We start from the raw sequence: 17206 nt of genomic DNA on the forward strand, positions 1-17206 counted from the left end.
TTCACTACTAGGGTTTGATAATGCGGTGTCAACATGTTTCACTACCAGGGTGCGATAATGCTGTGTCAACATGTTTCACTACTAGGGTGTGATAATGCTGTGTCAACATGTTTCACTACTTGGGTGTGATAATGTTGTGTCAACATGTTTCATTACTAGGGTGTGATAATGCTGTTTCAACATGTTTCACTACTAGGGTGGGATAATGCGGTGTTACCATGGTTCACTACTAGGGTGTGATAATGGTGTCAACATGTTGCACTACTTGGGTATGATAATGCTGTGTCAACATGTTTCACTACTAGGGTGTGATAATGCGGTGTCAACGTGTTTCACTACTAGGGTGTGATAATGTTGTCAACATGTTGCACTACTAGGGTTTGATAATGCAGTGTCAACATGTTTCACCACTACGGTGCGATAATGCTGCATCAACATGTTTCACTACTAGGGTGTGATAATGTTGCGTCAACATGTTTCACTACTAGGGTTTGATAATGCAGTGTCAACATGTTTCACTACCAGGGTGCGATAATGCTGTGTCAACATGTTTCACTGCTAGGGTGTGATAATGCTGTGTCAACATGTTTCACTACTTGGGTGTGATAATGTTGTGTCAACATGTTTCATTACTAGGGTGTGATAATGCTGTTTCAACATGTTTCACTACTAGGGTGGGATAATGCGGTGTTACCATGGTTCACTACTAGGGTGTGATAATGGTGTCAACATGTTGCACTACTTGGGTATGATAATGCTGTGTCAACATGTTTCACTACTAGGGTGTGATAATGCGGTGTCAACGTGTTTCACTACTAGGGTGTGATAATGTTGTCAACATGTTGCACTACTAGGGTTTGATAATGCAGTGTCAACATGTTTCACCACTACGGTGCGATAATGCTGCATCAACATGTTTCACTACTAGGGTGTGATAATGTTGCGTCAACATGTTTCACTACTAGGGTTTGATAATGCAGTGTCAACATGTTTCACTACCAGGGTGCGATAATGCTGTGTCAACATGTTTCACTGCTAGGGTGTGATAATGTTGTGTCAACATATTCCACTACTAGGGTGTGATAATGCGGTGGCAACACGTTTCACTACAAGGGTGTGATAATGCTGTGTCACCATGTTTCACTACTAGGGTGTGATAATGCTGCGGCAACATGTTTCACTACTAGGGTATGATAATGCTGTGTCACCATGTTTCACTACAAGGGTGTGATAATGCTGTGTCACATGTTTCACTACTAGGGTGTGATAATGCTGCGTCAACATGTTTCACTACTAGGGTATGATAATGCTGTGTCAACATGTTTCACTGCTAGGGTGTGATAATGCTGCGTCAACATGTTTCACTACTAGGGTGTGATAATGCTGTGTCAACACGTTTCACTAATTGCTTAGCAGTGACATCGCTCTCTCTTGTTCTCTCTTTCTTTCTCTCTCACTCTGTTGATATCGTCTATGTGTTTTTAGAAACTGGGCACAAATCAATGGCATGATCTCCACACCAATCCCCCGTCATGCAGAATAAAGCTCTGTGCTTTCAGAGGGATGTTAGAATGGCATTAAAAAGAACAACAATGATACTGCTTTCATCTGAGTGTTGCATTCACGCTGCCAGTGATAGGTAGCCTGTCCTTGACTTGTCATTCATGCTGCCAGTGATAGGTAGCCTGTCCTTGACTTGTCATTCATGCTGCCAGTGATAGGTAACCTGTCCTTGACTTGTTATTCACGCTGCCAGTGATAGGTAGCCTGTCCTTGACTTGTCATTCATGCTGCCAGTGATAGGTAGCCTGTCCTTGACTTGTCATTCATGCTGCCAGTGATAGGTAACCTGTCCTTGACTTGTCATTCATGCTGCCAGTGATAGGTAGCCTGTCCTTGACTTGTCATTCACGCTGCCAGTGATAGGTAGCCTGTCCTTGACTTGTCATTCATGCTGCCAGTGATAGGTAACCTGTCCTTGACTTGTCATTCACGCTGCCAGTGATAGGTAACCTGTCCTTGACTTGTCATTCACGCTGCCAGTGATAGGTAACCTGTCCTTGACTTGTCATTCACGCTGCCAGTGATAGGTAGCCTGTCCTTGACTTGTCATTCATGCTGCCAGTGATAGGTAACCTGTCCTTGACTTGTCATTCATGCTGCCAGTGATAGGTAGCCTGTCCTTGACTTGTCATTCATGCTGCCAGTGATAGGTAACCTGTCCTTGACTTGTCATTCACGCTGCCAGTGATAGGTAGCCTGTCCTTGACTTGTCATTCACACTGCCAGTGATAGGCAACCTGTCCTTGACTTGTCATTCATGCTGCCAGTGATAGGTAACCTGTCCTTGACTTGTCATTCACGCTGCCAGTGATAGGTAACCTGTCCTTGACTTGTCATTCATGCTGCCAGTGATAGGTAGCCTGTCCTTGACTTGTCATTCACGCTGCCAGTGATAGGTAACCTGTCCTTGACTTGTCATTCACGCTGCCAGTGATAGGTAACCTGTCCTTGACTTGTCATTCATGCTGCCAGTGATAGGTAGCCTGTCCTTGACTTGTCATTCACACTGCCAGTGATAGGCAACCTGTCCTTGACTTGTCATTCATGCTGCCAGTGATAGGTAACCTGTCCTTGACTTGTCATTCACGCTGCCAGTGATAGGTAACCTGTCCTTGACTTGTCATTCATGCTGCCAGTGATAGGTAGCCTGTCCTTGACTTGTCATTCACGCTGCCAGTGATAGGTAACCTGTCCTTGACTTGTCATTCACGCTGCCAGTGATAGGTAACCTGTCCTTGACTTGTCATTCATGCTGCCAGTGATAGGTAACCTGTCCTTGACTTGTCATTCTCAGGAGCAATAAACTAACACATGTGGTTGTTGTCATTCAAATGTATTGAAGGACTGATGGGTATTGAGGGACTGATGGGTATTGAAGGACTGATGGGTATTGAAGGACTGATGGGTATTGAAGGACTGATGGGTATTTAAGGACTGATGGGTATTGAAGGACTGATGGGTATTGAGGGACTGATGGGTATTGAGGGACTGATGGGTATTGAAGGACTGATGGGTATTGGGGGACTGATGGGTATTGAAGGACTGATGGGTATTGGGAGACTGATGGGTATTGAGGGACTGATGGGTATTGAGGGACTGATGGGTATTGAGGGACTGATGGGTATTGGGGGACTGATGGGTATTGAGGGACTGATGGGTATTGAAGGACTGATGGGTATTGGGGGACTGATGGGTATTGAAGGACTGATGGGTATTGGGAGACTGATGGGTATTGAGGGACTGATGGGTATTGAGGGACTGATGGGTATTGAGGGACTGATGGGTATTGAGGGACTGATGGGTATTGAGGGACTGATGGGTATTGAGGGACTGATGGGTATTGAGGGACTGATGGGTATTGAGGGACTGATGGGTATTGATGGGTATTGAGGGACTGATGGGTATTGAAGGACTGATGGGTATTGAAGGACTGATGGGTATTGAAGGACTGATGGGTATTGAAGAACTGATGGGTATTGAAGGACTGATGGATTGACCAATAGAAGACAGAAGACTGAGACAGATGAGAATGTTTGTATTATTTTTTCATCGAGCTGATCTACTGCATTACAATACAATCTCTTTACTTTATGTACACAGCATACCATGGGTCAGGAATCCTTTACCTTTCATCTGATCTGATTTCGTCTGACAACAATGGCAAAGGACTAACTGTCATTTTTCATTACTAGAATAAACAACAAAAACAAATATTGTAATGAAACATTGTATGAATTTATGTACAGAAATAACGTAATAAATTACCCTCTAGATTACCTTCGTGACATTATGCTTTAAAACATTGAAATCTTATAAAACTTGAGACAGGAATACAAGTCAAAAATCGGAAGTGGATTTGTCTCTGAGCATTCGGGCTGGTTTAAATAAAGTAGAAAAATCTCTCCTTCAGTTCCACTTTTCTGTGAATGTGTTGCTGTGAAATACAGTGGTTTTGCACGTAACACCGTTATGACAATTCTTTGATTATTTGTTCTTTGTTGTGTATTGTCCGTCTTTAATGACAGTGTGGAGTACTGAAACGTCCATGATGTTGCTGCTGCAAGTCCCTGGAATCTCTCCAATGGTGCTCGAATCCATCTTCTCTTCATGTCGACTTCAATACATCACTGTGGTTTTCAGGAAGAGTCTTCCATCTGACAAACAACAGGTGAAAAACAAAGATGATAAGCACAGGTAGTAAACTAAGATGATAAGCACAGATAGTAAACGTAAACTAAGATGATAAGCACAGGTAGTAAACGTAAACTAAGATGATAAGCACAGATAGTAAACTAAGATGATAAGCACAGATAATAAACTAAGATGATAAGCACAGATAGTAAACTAAGATGATAAGCACAGGTAGTAAACTAAGATGATAAGCACAGAGAGTAAACTAAGATGATAAGCACAGATAGTAAACGTAAACTAAGATGATAAGCACAGATAGTAAACGTAAACTAAGATGATAAGCACAGATAGTAAACTAAGATGATAAGCACAGATAGTAAACTAAGATGATAAGCACAGAGAGTAAACTAAGATGATAAGCACAGATAGTAAACTAAGATGATAAGCACAGGTAGTAAACTAAGATGATAAACAAAGATAGTAAACTAAGATGATAAGCACAGGTAGTAAACTAAGATGATAAACAAAGATAGTAAACTAAGATGATAAGCACAGATAGTAAACTAAGATGATAAGCACAGAGTAAACTAAGATGATAAGCACAGATAGTAAACTAAGATGATAAGCACAAATAGTAAACTAAGATGATAAACAAAGATGGTAAACTAAGATGATAAACAAAGATAGTAAACTAAGATGATAAGCACAGGTAGTAAACTAAGATGATAAGCACAGGTAGTAAACTAAGATGATAAACAAAGATAGTAAACTAAGATGATAAGCACAGGTAGTAAACTAAGATGATAAGCACAGGTAGTAAACTAAGACGATAAGCACAGAGAGTAAACTAAGATGATAAGCACAGGTAGCAAACTAAGATGATAAGCACAGGTAGCAAACTAAGATGATAAGCACAGGTAGCAAACTAAGATGATTAGCACAGATAGTAAACTAAGATGATAAGCACAGGTAGCAAACTAAGATGATTAGCACAGATAGCAAACTAAGATGATAAGCACAGGTAGCAAACTAAGATGATAAGCACAGGTAGCAAACTAAGATGATTAGCACAGATAGTAAACTAAGATGATAAGCACAGGTAGCAAACTAAGATGATTAGCACAGATAGCAAACTAAGATGATAAGCACAGGTAGTAAACTAAGATGATCAACAAAGATAGTAAACTAAGATACATAAGAGTATTGTTCTGTATATATAAATCCAACAAGTATGTTTTGTCTTCTAGGGCCTGTTGTCTGTTAAAAACGCTCTTTGGAAAGATTTATTACTGCATGTAAGTTATGCAAATGATGCCTATGCAAATACATCAGGAGGACAATTAAGACAGCCATTAATTACGGGGCCTTGCTCTTTTTTTGCTTCACTGACATTAAATTAAATTTCCCTTTTAACGGTTTAGATGTTTGATCTGCTAACAAAGAGGAGCCAGTCCCTGTCGGGGGACTCTGCAGCAGGAGAGAGAGGGGGTAGATGGGGTCTGTGTGGGGACTTTGCAGCAGGAGAGAGAGGGGGTAGATGGGGTCTGTGTGGGGACTCTGCAGCAGGAGAGAGAGGGGGTAGATGGGGTCTGTGGGGGGACTTTGCAGCAGGAGAGAGAGGGGGTAGATGGGGTCTGTGTGGGGACTCTGCAGCAGGAGAGAGAGGGGTAGATGGGGTGTGTGGGGGGACTGCAGCAGGAGAGAGAGGGGTAGATGGGGTGTGTGTGGGGACTCTGCAGCAGGAGAGAGAGGGGTAGATGGGGTCTGTGGGGGGACTGCAGCAGGAGAGAGAGGGGGTAGATGGGGTCTGTGTGGGGACTCTGCAGCAGGAGAGAGAGGGGGTAGATGGGGTCTGTGGGGGGACTTTGCAGCAGGAGAGAGAGGGGGTAGATGGGGTCTGTGTGGGGACTCTGCAGCAGGAGAGAGAGGGTTAGATGGGGTCTGTGTGGGGACTCTGCAGCAGGAGAGAGAGGGGGTAGATGGGGTGTGTGTGGGGACTCTGCAGCAGGAGAGAGAGGGGGTAGATGGGGTCTGTGGGGGGACTGCAGCAGCAGAGAGAGAGGGGTAGATGGGGTCTGTGTGGGGACTCTGCAGCAGGAGAGAGAGGGGGTAGATGGGGTCTGTGGGGGGACTCTGCAGCAGGAGAGAGAGGGGGTAGATGGGGTCTGTGGGGGGACTCTGCAGCAGGAGAGAGAGGGTGTAGATGGGGTCTGTGGGGGGACTGCAGCAGGAGAGAGAGGGTGTAGATGGGGTCTGTGTGGGGACTCTGCAGCAGGAGAGAGAGGGGGTAGATGGGGTCTGTGGGGGGACTCTGCAGCAGGAGAGAGAGGGTGTAGATGGGGTCTGTGTGGGGACTCTGCAGCAGGAGAGAGAGGGTTAGATGGGGTCTGTGTGGGGACTCTGCAGCAGGAGAGAGAGGGGGTAGATGGGGTGTGTGTGGGGACTCTGCAGCAGGAGAGAGAGGGTTAGATGGGGTGCGTGTGGGAAATCTGCAGCAGGAGAGAGAGGGTTAGATGGGGTCTGTGTGGGGACTCTGCAGCAGGAGAGAGAGGGAGTAGATGGGGTCTGTGGGGGGACTCTGCAGCAGGAGAGAGAGGGGGTAGATGGGGTCTGTGTTGGGACTCTGCAGCAGGAGAGAGAGGGTGTAGATGGGGTCTGTGTTGGGACTCTGCAGCAGGAGAGAGAGGGTGTAGATGGGGTCTGTGTGGGGACTCTGCAGCAGGAGAGAGAGGGGGTAGATGGGGTCTGTGTGGGGACTCTGCAGCAGGAGAGAGAGGGGGTAGATGGGGTCTGTGGGGGGACTGCAGCAGGAGAGAGAGGGGTAGATGGGGTCTGTGGGGGGACTACAGCAGGAGAGAGAGGGGGTAGATGGGGTCTGTGGGGACTCTGCAGCAGGAGAGAGAGGGGGTAGATGGGGTCTGTGGGGGGACTGCAGCAGGAGAGAGAGGGGGTAGATAGGGTCTGTGGGGACTCTGCAGCAGGAGAGAGAGGGGGTAGATGGGGTCTGTGGGGGGACTCTGCAGCAGGAGAGAGAGGGTGTAGATGGGGTCTGTGGGGGGACTACAGCAGTTGAGAGAGGGGGTAGATGGGGTCTGTGGGGGGACTCTGCAGCAGGAGAGAGAGGGGGTAGATGGGGTCTGTGGGGGGACTCTGCAGCAGGAGAGAGAGGGTGTAGATGTCGTCTGTGTGGGGACTCTGCAGCAGGAGAGAGAGGGGGTAGATGGGGTCTGTGGGGGGACTCTGCAGCAGGAGAGAGAGGGGGTAGATGGGGTCTGTGGGGGGACTCTGCAGCAGGAGAGAGAGGGGGTAGATGGGGTCTGTGGGGGGACTCTGCAGCAGGAGAGGGAGGGGGTAGATGGGGTCTGTGGGGACTCTGCAGCAGGAGAGAGAGGGGGTAGATGGGGTCTGTGGGGGGACTCTGCAGCAGGTGAGAGAGGGTGTAGATGGGGTCTGTGTGGGGACTCTGCAGCAGGAGAGAGAGGGGGTAGATGGGGTCTGTGGGGGGACTCTGCAGCAGGAAAGAGAGGGGGTAGATGGGGTCTGTGGGGGGACTCTGCAGCAGGAGAGAGAGGGGGTAGATGGGGTCTGTGGTGGGACTGCAGCAGGAGAGAGAGGGGGTAGATGGGGTCTGTGGGGGGACTGCAGCAGGAGAGAGAGGGGGGGTAGATGGGTCTGTGGGGGGACTGCAGCAGGAGAGAGAGGGGGTAGATGGGGTGTGTGGGGGGACTCTGCAGCAGGAGAGAGGGGGTGTAGATGGGGTGTGTGGGGGGACTCTGCAGCAGGAGAGAGGGGGTGTAGATGGGGTGTGTGGGGGGACTCTGCAGCAGGAGAGAGGGGGTGTAGATGGGGTCTGTGGGGGGACTCTGCAGCAGGAGAGAGAGGGGGTAGATGGGGTCTGTGGGGGGACTCTGCAGCAGGAGAGAGGGGGTGTAGATGGGGTGTGTGGGGGGACTCTGCAGCAGGAGAGAGAGGGGGTAGATGGGGTGTACTGTCGTTCTGATACACAGAGCAATGAGAGCATCTGAAATGCTCTCAAACACCTTCATAACAGATAAGAATAGAATTATACGCTCAACACTCACTTAACTATTAAAAACTGTTTATCAATTTGACTGCTGCCTCAAAGACCAACGGCGTTAGTTTAACTCAACGTAAACACCCGGACATTTAGGCTACTAGGATAAGGATGGATGAGCCATTCAGAAGCTGACGTACCTTGTATCGCTGCCTCTGCGTCAGTCCTGCCGTTACCTTGGTTACCGTTGTCTACTTCCTGGGTCAGTGAGTCTGATTGGAGGTTAATGATGACGGAGAGGCAGGAGTTTAGTCATTAATTATCACACCTAATTACTAGTAAATGAGAAGTAAAAGGGTAATACATTCATTTTCATAAAGGAACATAAATGACAACGTAAAACTGCACCATTAAGTCAAAATGAAGAGTGAATAAAGAGTCAAATGTAAAGTAAATGTAAAAGAAAAGTGAATGTAAATGAAATCCAAATGTAAAAGGTAATGTAGCCTGAAGACTTACCACAGAGGGCTCTGTCTGACGCTCCAGTCTGCTGCAGTGTCTGCTCAGCGTGGTCTCTCAGTTTACACTCAAACTGCAGAGCCTCCTGAAGTTTCCTCTTCGTCTTCTTCTCTTTCTTCAGACGCTTCTGGATCAGCACTGAAATACACAGAACAGTTGAGGCACTGAAATACACAGAACATTTGAGGCACTGAAATACACAGAACAGTTGAGGCACTGAAATACACAGAACATTTGAGGCACTGAAATACACAGAACAGTTGAGGCAATGAAATACACAGAAGAGTTAAGGCACTGAAATACACAGAACATTTGAGGCACTGAAATACACAGAACAGTTGAGGCACTGAAATACACAGAACAGTTGAGGCACTGAAATACACAGAACATTTGAGGCAATGAAATACACAGAACAGTTGAGGCACTGAAATACACAGAACATTTGAGGATTGTGAGGAATTGCAGTGCTTGTTTTCAGGGCTCACTAGAAACAGAGATGAGTATGGTGTGCAGTGGGTTGTGGGTAATGTAGTGTTAACCTACCTCTGTTTTTCTGCTCCATGGTGAGCTGTCTCTCCAGTGTCTCTCTCAGCTCCCTCTCTCTGAACAGTACACTGTGGGTAATGTAGTGTAGTATTGTGTGCAGTGGGTTGTGGGTAATGTAGTGTTAACCTACCTCTGTTTTTCTGCTCCATGGTGAGCTGTCTCTCCAGTGTCTCTCTCAGCTCCCTCTCTCTGAACAGTACACTGTGGGTAATGTAGTGTAGTATTGTGTGCAGTGGGTTGTGGGTAATGTAGTGTTAACCTACCTCTGTTTTTCTGCTCCATGGTGAGCTGTCTCTCCAGTGTCTCTCTCAGCTCCCTCTCTCTGAACAGTTACACTGTGGGTAATGTAGTGTAGTATTGTGTGCAGTGGGTTGTGGGTAATGTAGTGTTAACCTACCTCTGTTTTTCTGCTCCATGGTGAGCTGTCTCTCCAGTGTCTCTCTCAGCTCCCTCTCTCTGAACAGTACACTGTGGGTAATGTAGTGTAGTATTGTGTGCAGTGGGTTGTGGGTAATGTAGTGTTAACCTACCTCTGTTTTTCTGCTCCATGGTGAGCTGTCTCTCCAGTGTCTCTCTCAGCTCCCTCTCTCTGAACAGTACACTGTGGGTAATGTAGTGTAGTATTGTGTGCAGTGGGTTGTGGGTAATGTAGTGTTAACCTACCTCTGTTTTTCTGCTCCATGGTGAGCTGTCTCTCCAGTGTCTCTCTCAGCTCCCTCTCTCTGAACAGTTCCATCTTCAGCTCTGACTTCTCCGTCTGCACCTGCTTGTCCTGAGCGCGCGTGTTGTCGATGGCAACCTTCAGCAAGCCCTGCTTGGAGGACACAGAGTACGACACACATCAAGAGGTTGTTACACTAAATCCATACATCACTGTAGCGTGTAGTCTCTACATCTCTAATCTAAATCCATACATCACTGTAGTGTGTAGTCTACATCTGTAATCTAAATCCATACATCACTGTAGTGTGTAGTCTCTACATCTCTAATCTAAATCCATACATCACTGTAGTGTGTAGTCTACATCTCTAATCTAAATCCATACATCACTGTAGTGTGTAGTCTACATCTCTAATCTAAATCCATACATCACTGTAGTGTGTAGTCTACATCTCTAATCTAAATCCATACATCACTGTAGTGTGTAGTCTACATCTGTAATCTAAATCCATACATCAGTGTAGTGTGTAGTCTCTACATCTCTAATCTAAATCCATACATCACTGTAGTGTGTAGTCTACATCTCTAATCTAAATCCATACATCACTGTAGTGTGTAGTCTCTACATCTCTAATCTAAATCCATACATCACTGTAGTGTGTAGTCTCTACATCTCTAATCTAAATCCATACATCACTGTAGTGTGTAGTCTCTACATCTGTAATCTAAATCCATACATCACTGTAGTGTGTAGTCTCTACATCTCTAATCTAAATCCATACATCACTGTAGTGTGTAGTCTACATCTGTAATCTAAATCCATACATCACTGTAGTGTGTAGTCTACATCTGTAATCTAAATCCATACATCACTGTAGTGTGTAGTCTCTACATCTGTAATCTAAATCCATACATCACTGTAGTGTGTAGTCTCTACATCTGTAATCTAAATCCATACATCACTGTAGTGTGTAGTCTCTACATCTGTAATCTAAATCCATACATCACTGTAGTGTGTAGTCTACATCTCTAATCTAAATCCATACATCACTGTAGTGTGTAGTCTCTACATCTGTAATCTAAATCCATACATAACTGTAGTGTGTAGTCTCTACATCTCTAATCTAAATCCATACATCACTGTAGTGTGTAGTCTACATCTCTAATCTAAATCCATACATCACTGTAGTGTGTAGTCTCTACATCTCTAATCTAAATCCATACATCACTGTAGTGTGTAGTCTCTACATCTCTAATCTAAATCCATACATCACTGTAGTGTGTAGTCTCTACATCTCTAATCTAAATCCATACATCACTGTAGTGTGTAGTCTCTACATCTCTAATCTAAATCCATACATCACTGTAGTGTGTAGTCTACATCTCTAATCTAAATCCATACATCACTGTAGTGTGTAGTCTACATCTCTAATCTAAATCCATACATCACTGTAGTGTGTAGTCTACATCTCTAATCTAAATCCATACATCACTGTAGTGTGTAGTCTCTACATCTCTTCTAAATCCATACATCACTGTAGTGTGTAGTCTACATCTCTAATCTAAATCCATACATCACTGTAGTGTGTAGTCTACATCTGTAAACTAAATCCATACATCACTGTAGTGTGTAGTCTCTACATCTCTTCTAAATCCATACATCACTGTAGTGTGTAGTCTCTACATCTCTTCTAAATCCATACATCACTGTAGTGTGTAGTCTCTACATCTCTAATCTAAATCCATACATCACTGTAGTGTGTAGTCTACATCTGTAATCTAAATCCATACATCACTGTAGTGTGTAGTCTACATCTGTAATCTAAATCCATACATCACTGTAGTGTGTAGTCTACATCTGTAATCTAAATCCATACATCACTGTAGTGTGTAGTCTCTACATCTCTAATCTAAATCCATACATCACTGTAGTGTGTAGTCTCTACATCTCTAATCTAAATCCATACATCACTGTAGTGTGTAGTCTCTACATCTCTTCTAAATCCATACATCACTGTAGTGTGTAGTCTCTACATCTCTTCTAAATCCATACATCACTGTAGTGTGTAGTCTCTACATCTCTTCTAAATCCATACATCACTGTAGTGTGTAGTCTCTACATCTCTTCTAAATCCATACATCACTGTAGTGTGTAGTCTACATCTCTAATCTAAATCCATACATCACTGTAGTGTGTAGTCTACATCTGTAAACTAAATCCATACATCACTGTAGTGTGTAGTCTCTACATCTCTTCTAAATCCATACATCACTGTAGTGTGTAGTCTCTACATCTCTAATCTAAATCCATACATCACTGTAGTGTGTAGTCTCTACATCTCTAATCTAAATCCATACATCACTGTAGCATGTAGTCTCTACATCTCTAATCTAAATCCATACATCACTGTAGCGTGTAGTCTCTACATCTGTAATCTAAATCCATACATCACTGTAGTGTGTAGTCTCTACATCTCTTCTAAATCCATACATCACTGTAGTGTGTAGTCTCTACATCTCTAATCTAAATCCATACATCACTGTAGTGTGTAGTCTCTACATCTCTAATCTAAATCCATACATCACTGTAGTGTGTAGTCTCTACATCTGTAATCTAAATCCATACATCACTGTAGTGTGTAGTCTCTACATCTCTTCTAAATCCATACATCACTGTAGCGTGTAGTCTCTACATCTCTAATCTAAATCCATACATCACTGTAGTGTGTAGTCTCTACATCTCTAATCTAAATCCATACATCACTGTAGCGTGTAGTCTCTACATCTCTAATCTAAATCCATACATCACTGTAGCGTGTAGTCTCTACATCTGTAATCTAAATCCATACATCACTGTAGCGTGTAGTCTCTACATTTCTAATCTAAATCCATACATCACTGTAGCGTGTAGTCTCTACATCTCTAATCTAAATCCATACATCACTGTAGCGTGTAGTCTCTACATCTCTTCTAAATCCATACATCACTGTAGTGTGTAATCTCTACATCTCTAATCTAAATCCATACATCACTGTAGTGTGTAGTCTCCACATCTCTAATCTAAATCCATACATCACTGTAGCGTGTAGTCTCTACATCTCTAATCTAAATCCATACATCACTGTAGCGTGTAATCTCTACATCTCTAATCTCCAGTCAAAATGTTAACAGATTCGAAAAAAAAAAAAAAAATCAAAACAAATATGCTGGAGGTAGAGTTGGGTGTTTTTCGGTTTAAATAATGACTGGTGATCCACAAGAGACACAGTTAGAGAGATGAGATGGAGCCCAGAGACACAGATAGAGAGATGAGATGAGGTGGAGCCCAGAGACACAGATAGAGAGATGAGATGAGGTGGAGTCCAGATACACAGATAGAGAGATGAGATGAGGTGGAGCCCAGAGACACAGATAGAGAGATGAGATGAGGTGGAGCCCAGAGACACAGATAGAGAGATGAGATGAGGTGGAGCCCAGAGACACAGATACAGAGATGAGGTGGAGTCCAGAGACACAGATAGAGAGATGAGATGGAGCCCAGAGACACAGATAGAGAGATGAGGTGGAGCCCAGAGACACAGATAGAGAGATGAGGTGGAGCCCAGAGACACAGATAGAGAGATGAGGTGGAGCCCAGAGACACAGATAGAGAGATGAGATGGAGCCCAGAGACACAGATAGAGAGATGAGATGAGGTGGAGCCCAAAGACACAGATAGAGAGATGAGGTGGAGCCCAGAGACACAGATAGAGAGATGAGATGGAGCCCAGAGACACAGATAGAGAGATGAGGTGGAGCCCAGAGACACAGATAGAGAGATGAGATGGAGCCCAGAGACACAGATAGAGAGATGAGGTGGAGCCCAGAGACACAGATAGAGAGATGAGATGAGGTGGAGTCCAGAGACACAGATAGAGAGATGAGATGGAGCCCAGAGACACAGATAGAGAGATGAGGTGGAGTCCAGACACACAGATAGAGAGATGAGATGGAGCCCAGAGACACAGATAGAGAGATGAGGTGGAGCCCAGAGACACAGATAGAGAGATGAGATGGAGCCCAGAGACACAGATAGAGAGATGAGGTGGAGTCCAGAGACACAGATAGAGAGATGAGATGGAGCCCAGAGACACAGATAGAGAGATGAGATGAGGTGGAGCCCAGAGACACAGATAGAGAGATGAGGTGGAGCCCAGAGACACAGATAGAGAGATGAGATGAGGTGGAGCCCAGAAACACAGATAGAGAGATGAGGTGGAGCCCAGAGACACAGATAGAGAGATGAGGTGGAGCCCAGAGACACAGATAGAGAGATGAGGTGGAGCCCAGAGACACAGATAGAGAGATGAGGTGGAGCCCAGAGACACAGATAGAGAGATGAGGTGGAGTTACTCATCCAGATGTGTGATAACTGTGAGCAGAGAGAGAAGATGCAGCCTTCGCACATCCAATATCAACACATGGTTCAGCAAAACATTGTCACCATTATACCTTCTGGGATTATTCAGGAGAGAACAGTGAGGAGAGGCCCACCTGGATGTTAGTGAGCAGTGTCTCTATTGACGACAGCCCCTCGGGGAAGATAAAGGGTCCGGGGAACCCTGGAGGAAGCTTCTGCCCCGAGAACGACAGCCTCTCATAGCCGTCTCTGACTGGCTCTCGAAATGGCTCTCTGATTGGTTCTCTGACTGTCTGGGTGCTCAGGAAACCACAGTCATCTGCGGACAGACAAAGAAAACAGCAGAGAAGTCATCAGAATGCATGTAGTTGTGTTTGGCTCTTCAGGGGACAGACAAAGAAAAGAGAGTGATGTTTATTATTCAGAACATGCAAATTAGAGGAAGATTGTGATTGGCTGTGTCCACAACTAAACTACAACTGACAAACACAAGAAACCACACCCACCTCTGAATCCCCTTTTCAGTGTGGCACCGCTGTTGTTAAGACACACAGATGGAAACACACACTGTCCCCTGAGTATACTGTAATACTGTGTTCTAAACACAGATGTCTGTTCTCCTGCATTACTGACATTGATAACTATGTCATGGCCAAGTTTAAATCACACACTTTCTCCCTCTTTGTCTTGCTCCTCACTCTCACAGACAGACGCCTGCTATCGCTGCCAGTTGGTCTAGAGGACACAGCTGCTCTGTTGCTTTAATTAGTTTCAGTGTCTCTACAGATCAGATTGAGTAGTGTTGTGTAACCTCCTCTACAGATCAGATTGAGTAGTGTTGTGTTACCTCCTCTACAGATCAGATTGAGTAGTGTTGTGTAACCTCCTCTACAGATCAGATTGAGTAGTGTTGTGTTACCTCCTCTACAGATCAGATTGAGTAGTGTTGTGTTACCTCCTCTACAGATCAGATTGAGTAGTGTTGTGTTACCTCCTCTACAGATCAGATTGAGTAGTGTTGTGTTACCTCCTCTACAGACCAGATTGAGTAGTGTTGTGTTACCTCCTCTACAGATCAGATTGAGTAGTGTTGTGTTACCTCCTCTACAGATCAGATTGAGTAGTGTTGTGTTACCTCCTCTACAGATCAGATTGAGTAGTGTTGTGTTACCTCCTCTACAGATCAGATTGAGTAGTGTTGTGTAACCTCCTCTACAGATCAGATTGAGTAGTGTTGTGTTACCTCCTCTACAGATCAGATTGAGTAGTGTTGTGTAACCTCCTCTACAGATCAGATTGAGTAGTGCTGTGTTACCTCCTCTACAGATCAGATTGAGTAGTGTTGTGTAACCTCCTCTACAGATCAGATTGAGTAGTGTTGTGTTACCTCCTCTACAGATCAGATTGAGTAGTGTTGTGTTACCTCCTCTACAGATCAGATTGAGTAGTGTTGTGTTACCTCCTCTACAGATCAGATTGAGTAGTGTTGTGTTACCTCCTCTACAGATCAGATTGAGTAGTGTTGTGTAACCTCCTCTACAGATCAGATTGAGTAGTGTTGTGTAACCTCCTCTACAGATCAGATTGAGTAGTGTTGTGTTACCTCCTCTACAGATCAGATTGAGTAGTGTTGTGTAACCTCCTCTACAGATCAGATTGAGTAGTGTTGTGTAACCTCCTCTACAGATCAGATTGAGTAAACACATCACATGTTAAGCAGTGGGACCCTGGCAGCACAATAACATTTCTGTGAGTCTTATTTCCTCTCCATGCAACTCACTGTTTGAGAGAGGATGGCCTTTCTTTTATTGCTATGATGACTTTTTCTACGACTCACGATGAAGACCAAATGAATATGGCTTTTTACATAAAGGTGCATTCCACTTAATTCCAAGCAGCTAATTGCTAAATGTCAACTTTAGAAGTTTGGGAGGGGAAAAAAGTCCTTTCCTGTTTTCTGTTTGTGTAGAGAGGAGAGACACAGTTCAGTAGGTGAATGTTAATGAGCCCAATAAAACACGAACAGCTGATGCCAACCAGAACAACCTGGTTCTGGAAACAAGTACCCATGTTAATGGTGGGCTGTTTTCTAGTGATGGAGCTTGAAGACTAGTTGACCAGCCAGGCTGTGGCTGCTCTGCCCTACAATACTCTGAGTTACATTTACATTACATTATGTCCTAAAAACTATTTTGAAGAACAATGAAAGGGCTTATGGGCAGTAGAGTTCCTTCTATCTACAGGCTGTCTCAGCTTCACCTGAGTCTGATGGGGTTGAATTAGATTTACCTCACAGGCACGGATACACACACACACACACACACACACACACACACACACACACACACACACACACACACACACACACACACACACACACACACACACACACACACACACACACACACACACACACACACACACACACACCATCACATTTTACTCCACTTAGCTGACCAAAGCATCTTCAGCTTCCCCCCCCAGCCTCCAATCTTGGCAAACAGGCTAGTGTCACATTGAAAGATAAAAAGCATGTCCCGTTCTCTCTCTCTCTCTCTCTCCCTCCCTCCCTTTCTCTCCTTCTCTCCCACTCCCTCCCTCCCTCTCTCTTTTCATTTCCTCTCCCGTTCCTAAAAGCCTCCCTCTATATCAGTACTAGATGTAATTAGCAGTCTGTCAGTGTCAGGTGTTGCTCAGCGCTCGTCAAACGCAGGGCGTCCAACTCTACTTCTTCTCCTGTGACCCCCCCCTGTCCCCCCCCCCCCCCTGTGCTCTGTACTGCAGCGTCATCGGGATGCAGTATGGATCTCCTCTCTCCACCCTCCCTCTCCTCCCCTCCTTTGATGTGACTGATCCTCTTTGAGTTACTGTTT

General features: G+C 44.9%; 1 protein-coding gene across 1 annotated transcript; it reads right to left on the bottom strand.

Annotated features, from left to right (window-relative positions):
- Positions 1-3593: 3593 nt before the first annotated feature.
- Positions 3594-14652, bottom strand: dachc (dachshund c; the record flags this gene model as incomplete). The annotated part of the gene is made up of 5 exons (XM_038986234.1): positions 3594-4217; positions 8410-8481; positions 8729-8866; positions 9938-10085; positions 14468-14652. Coding segments are annotated over 5 exons (581 nt in total), but the record flags the coding sequence as incomplete, so codon positions are not given.
- Between the last annotated feature and the right edge of the window lie 2554 nt (positions 14653-17206).

Source organism: Salvelinus namaycush, unplaced genomic scaffold, assembly GCF_016432855.1.
Source record: "Salvelinus namaycush isolate Seneca unplaced genomic scaffold, SaNama_1.0 Scaffold431, whole genome shotgun sequence".
In the NCBI taxonomy this organism is placed as follows: Eukaryota; Metazoa; Chordata; class Actinopteri; order Salmoniformes; family Salmonidae; genus Salvelinus; species Salvelinus namaycush.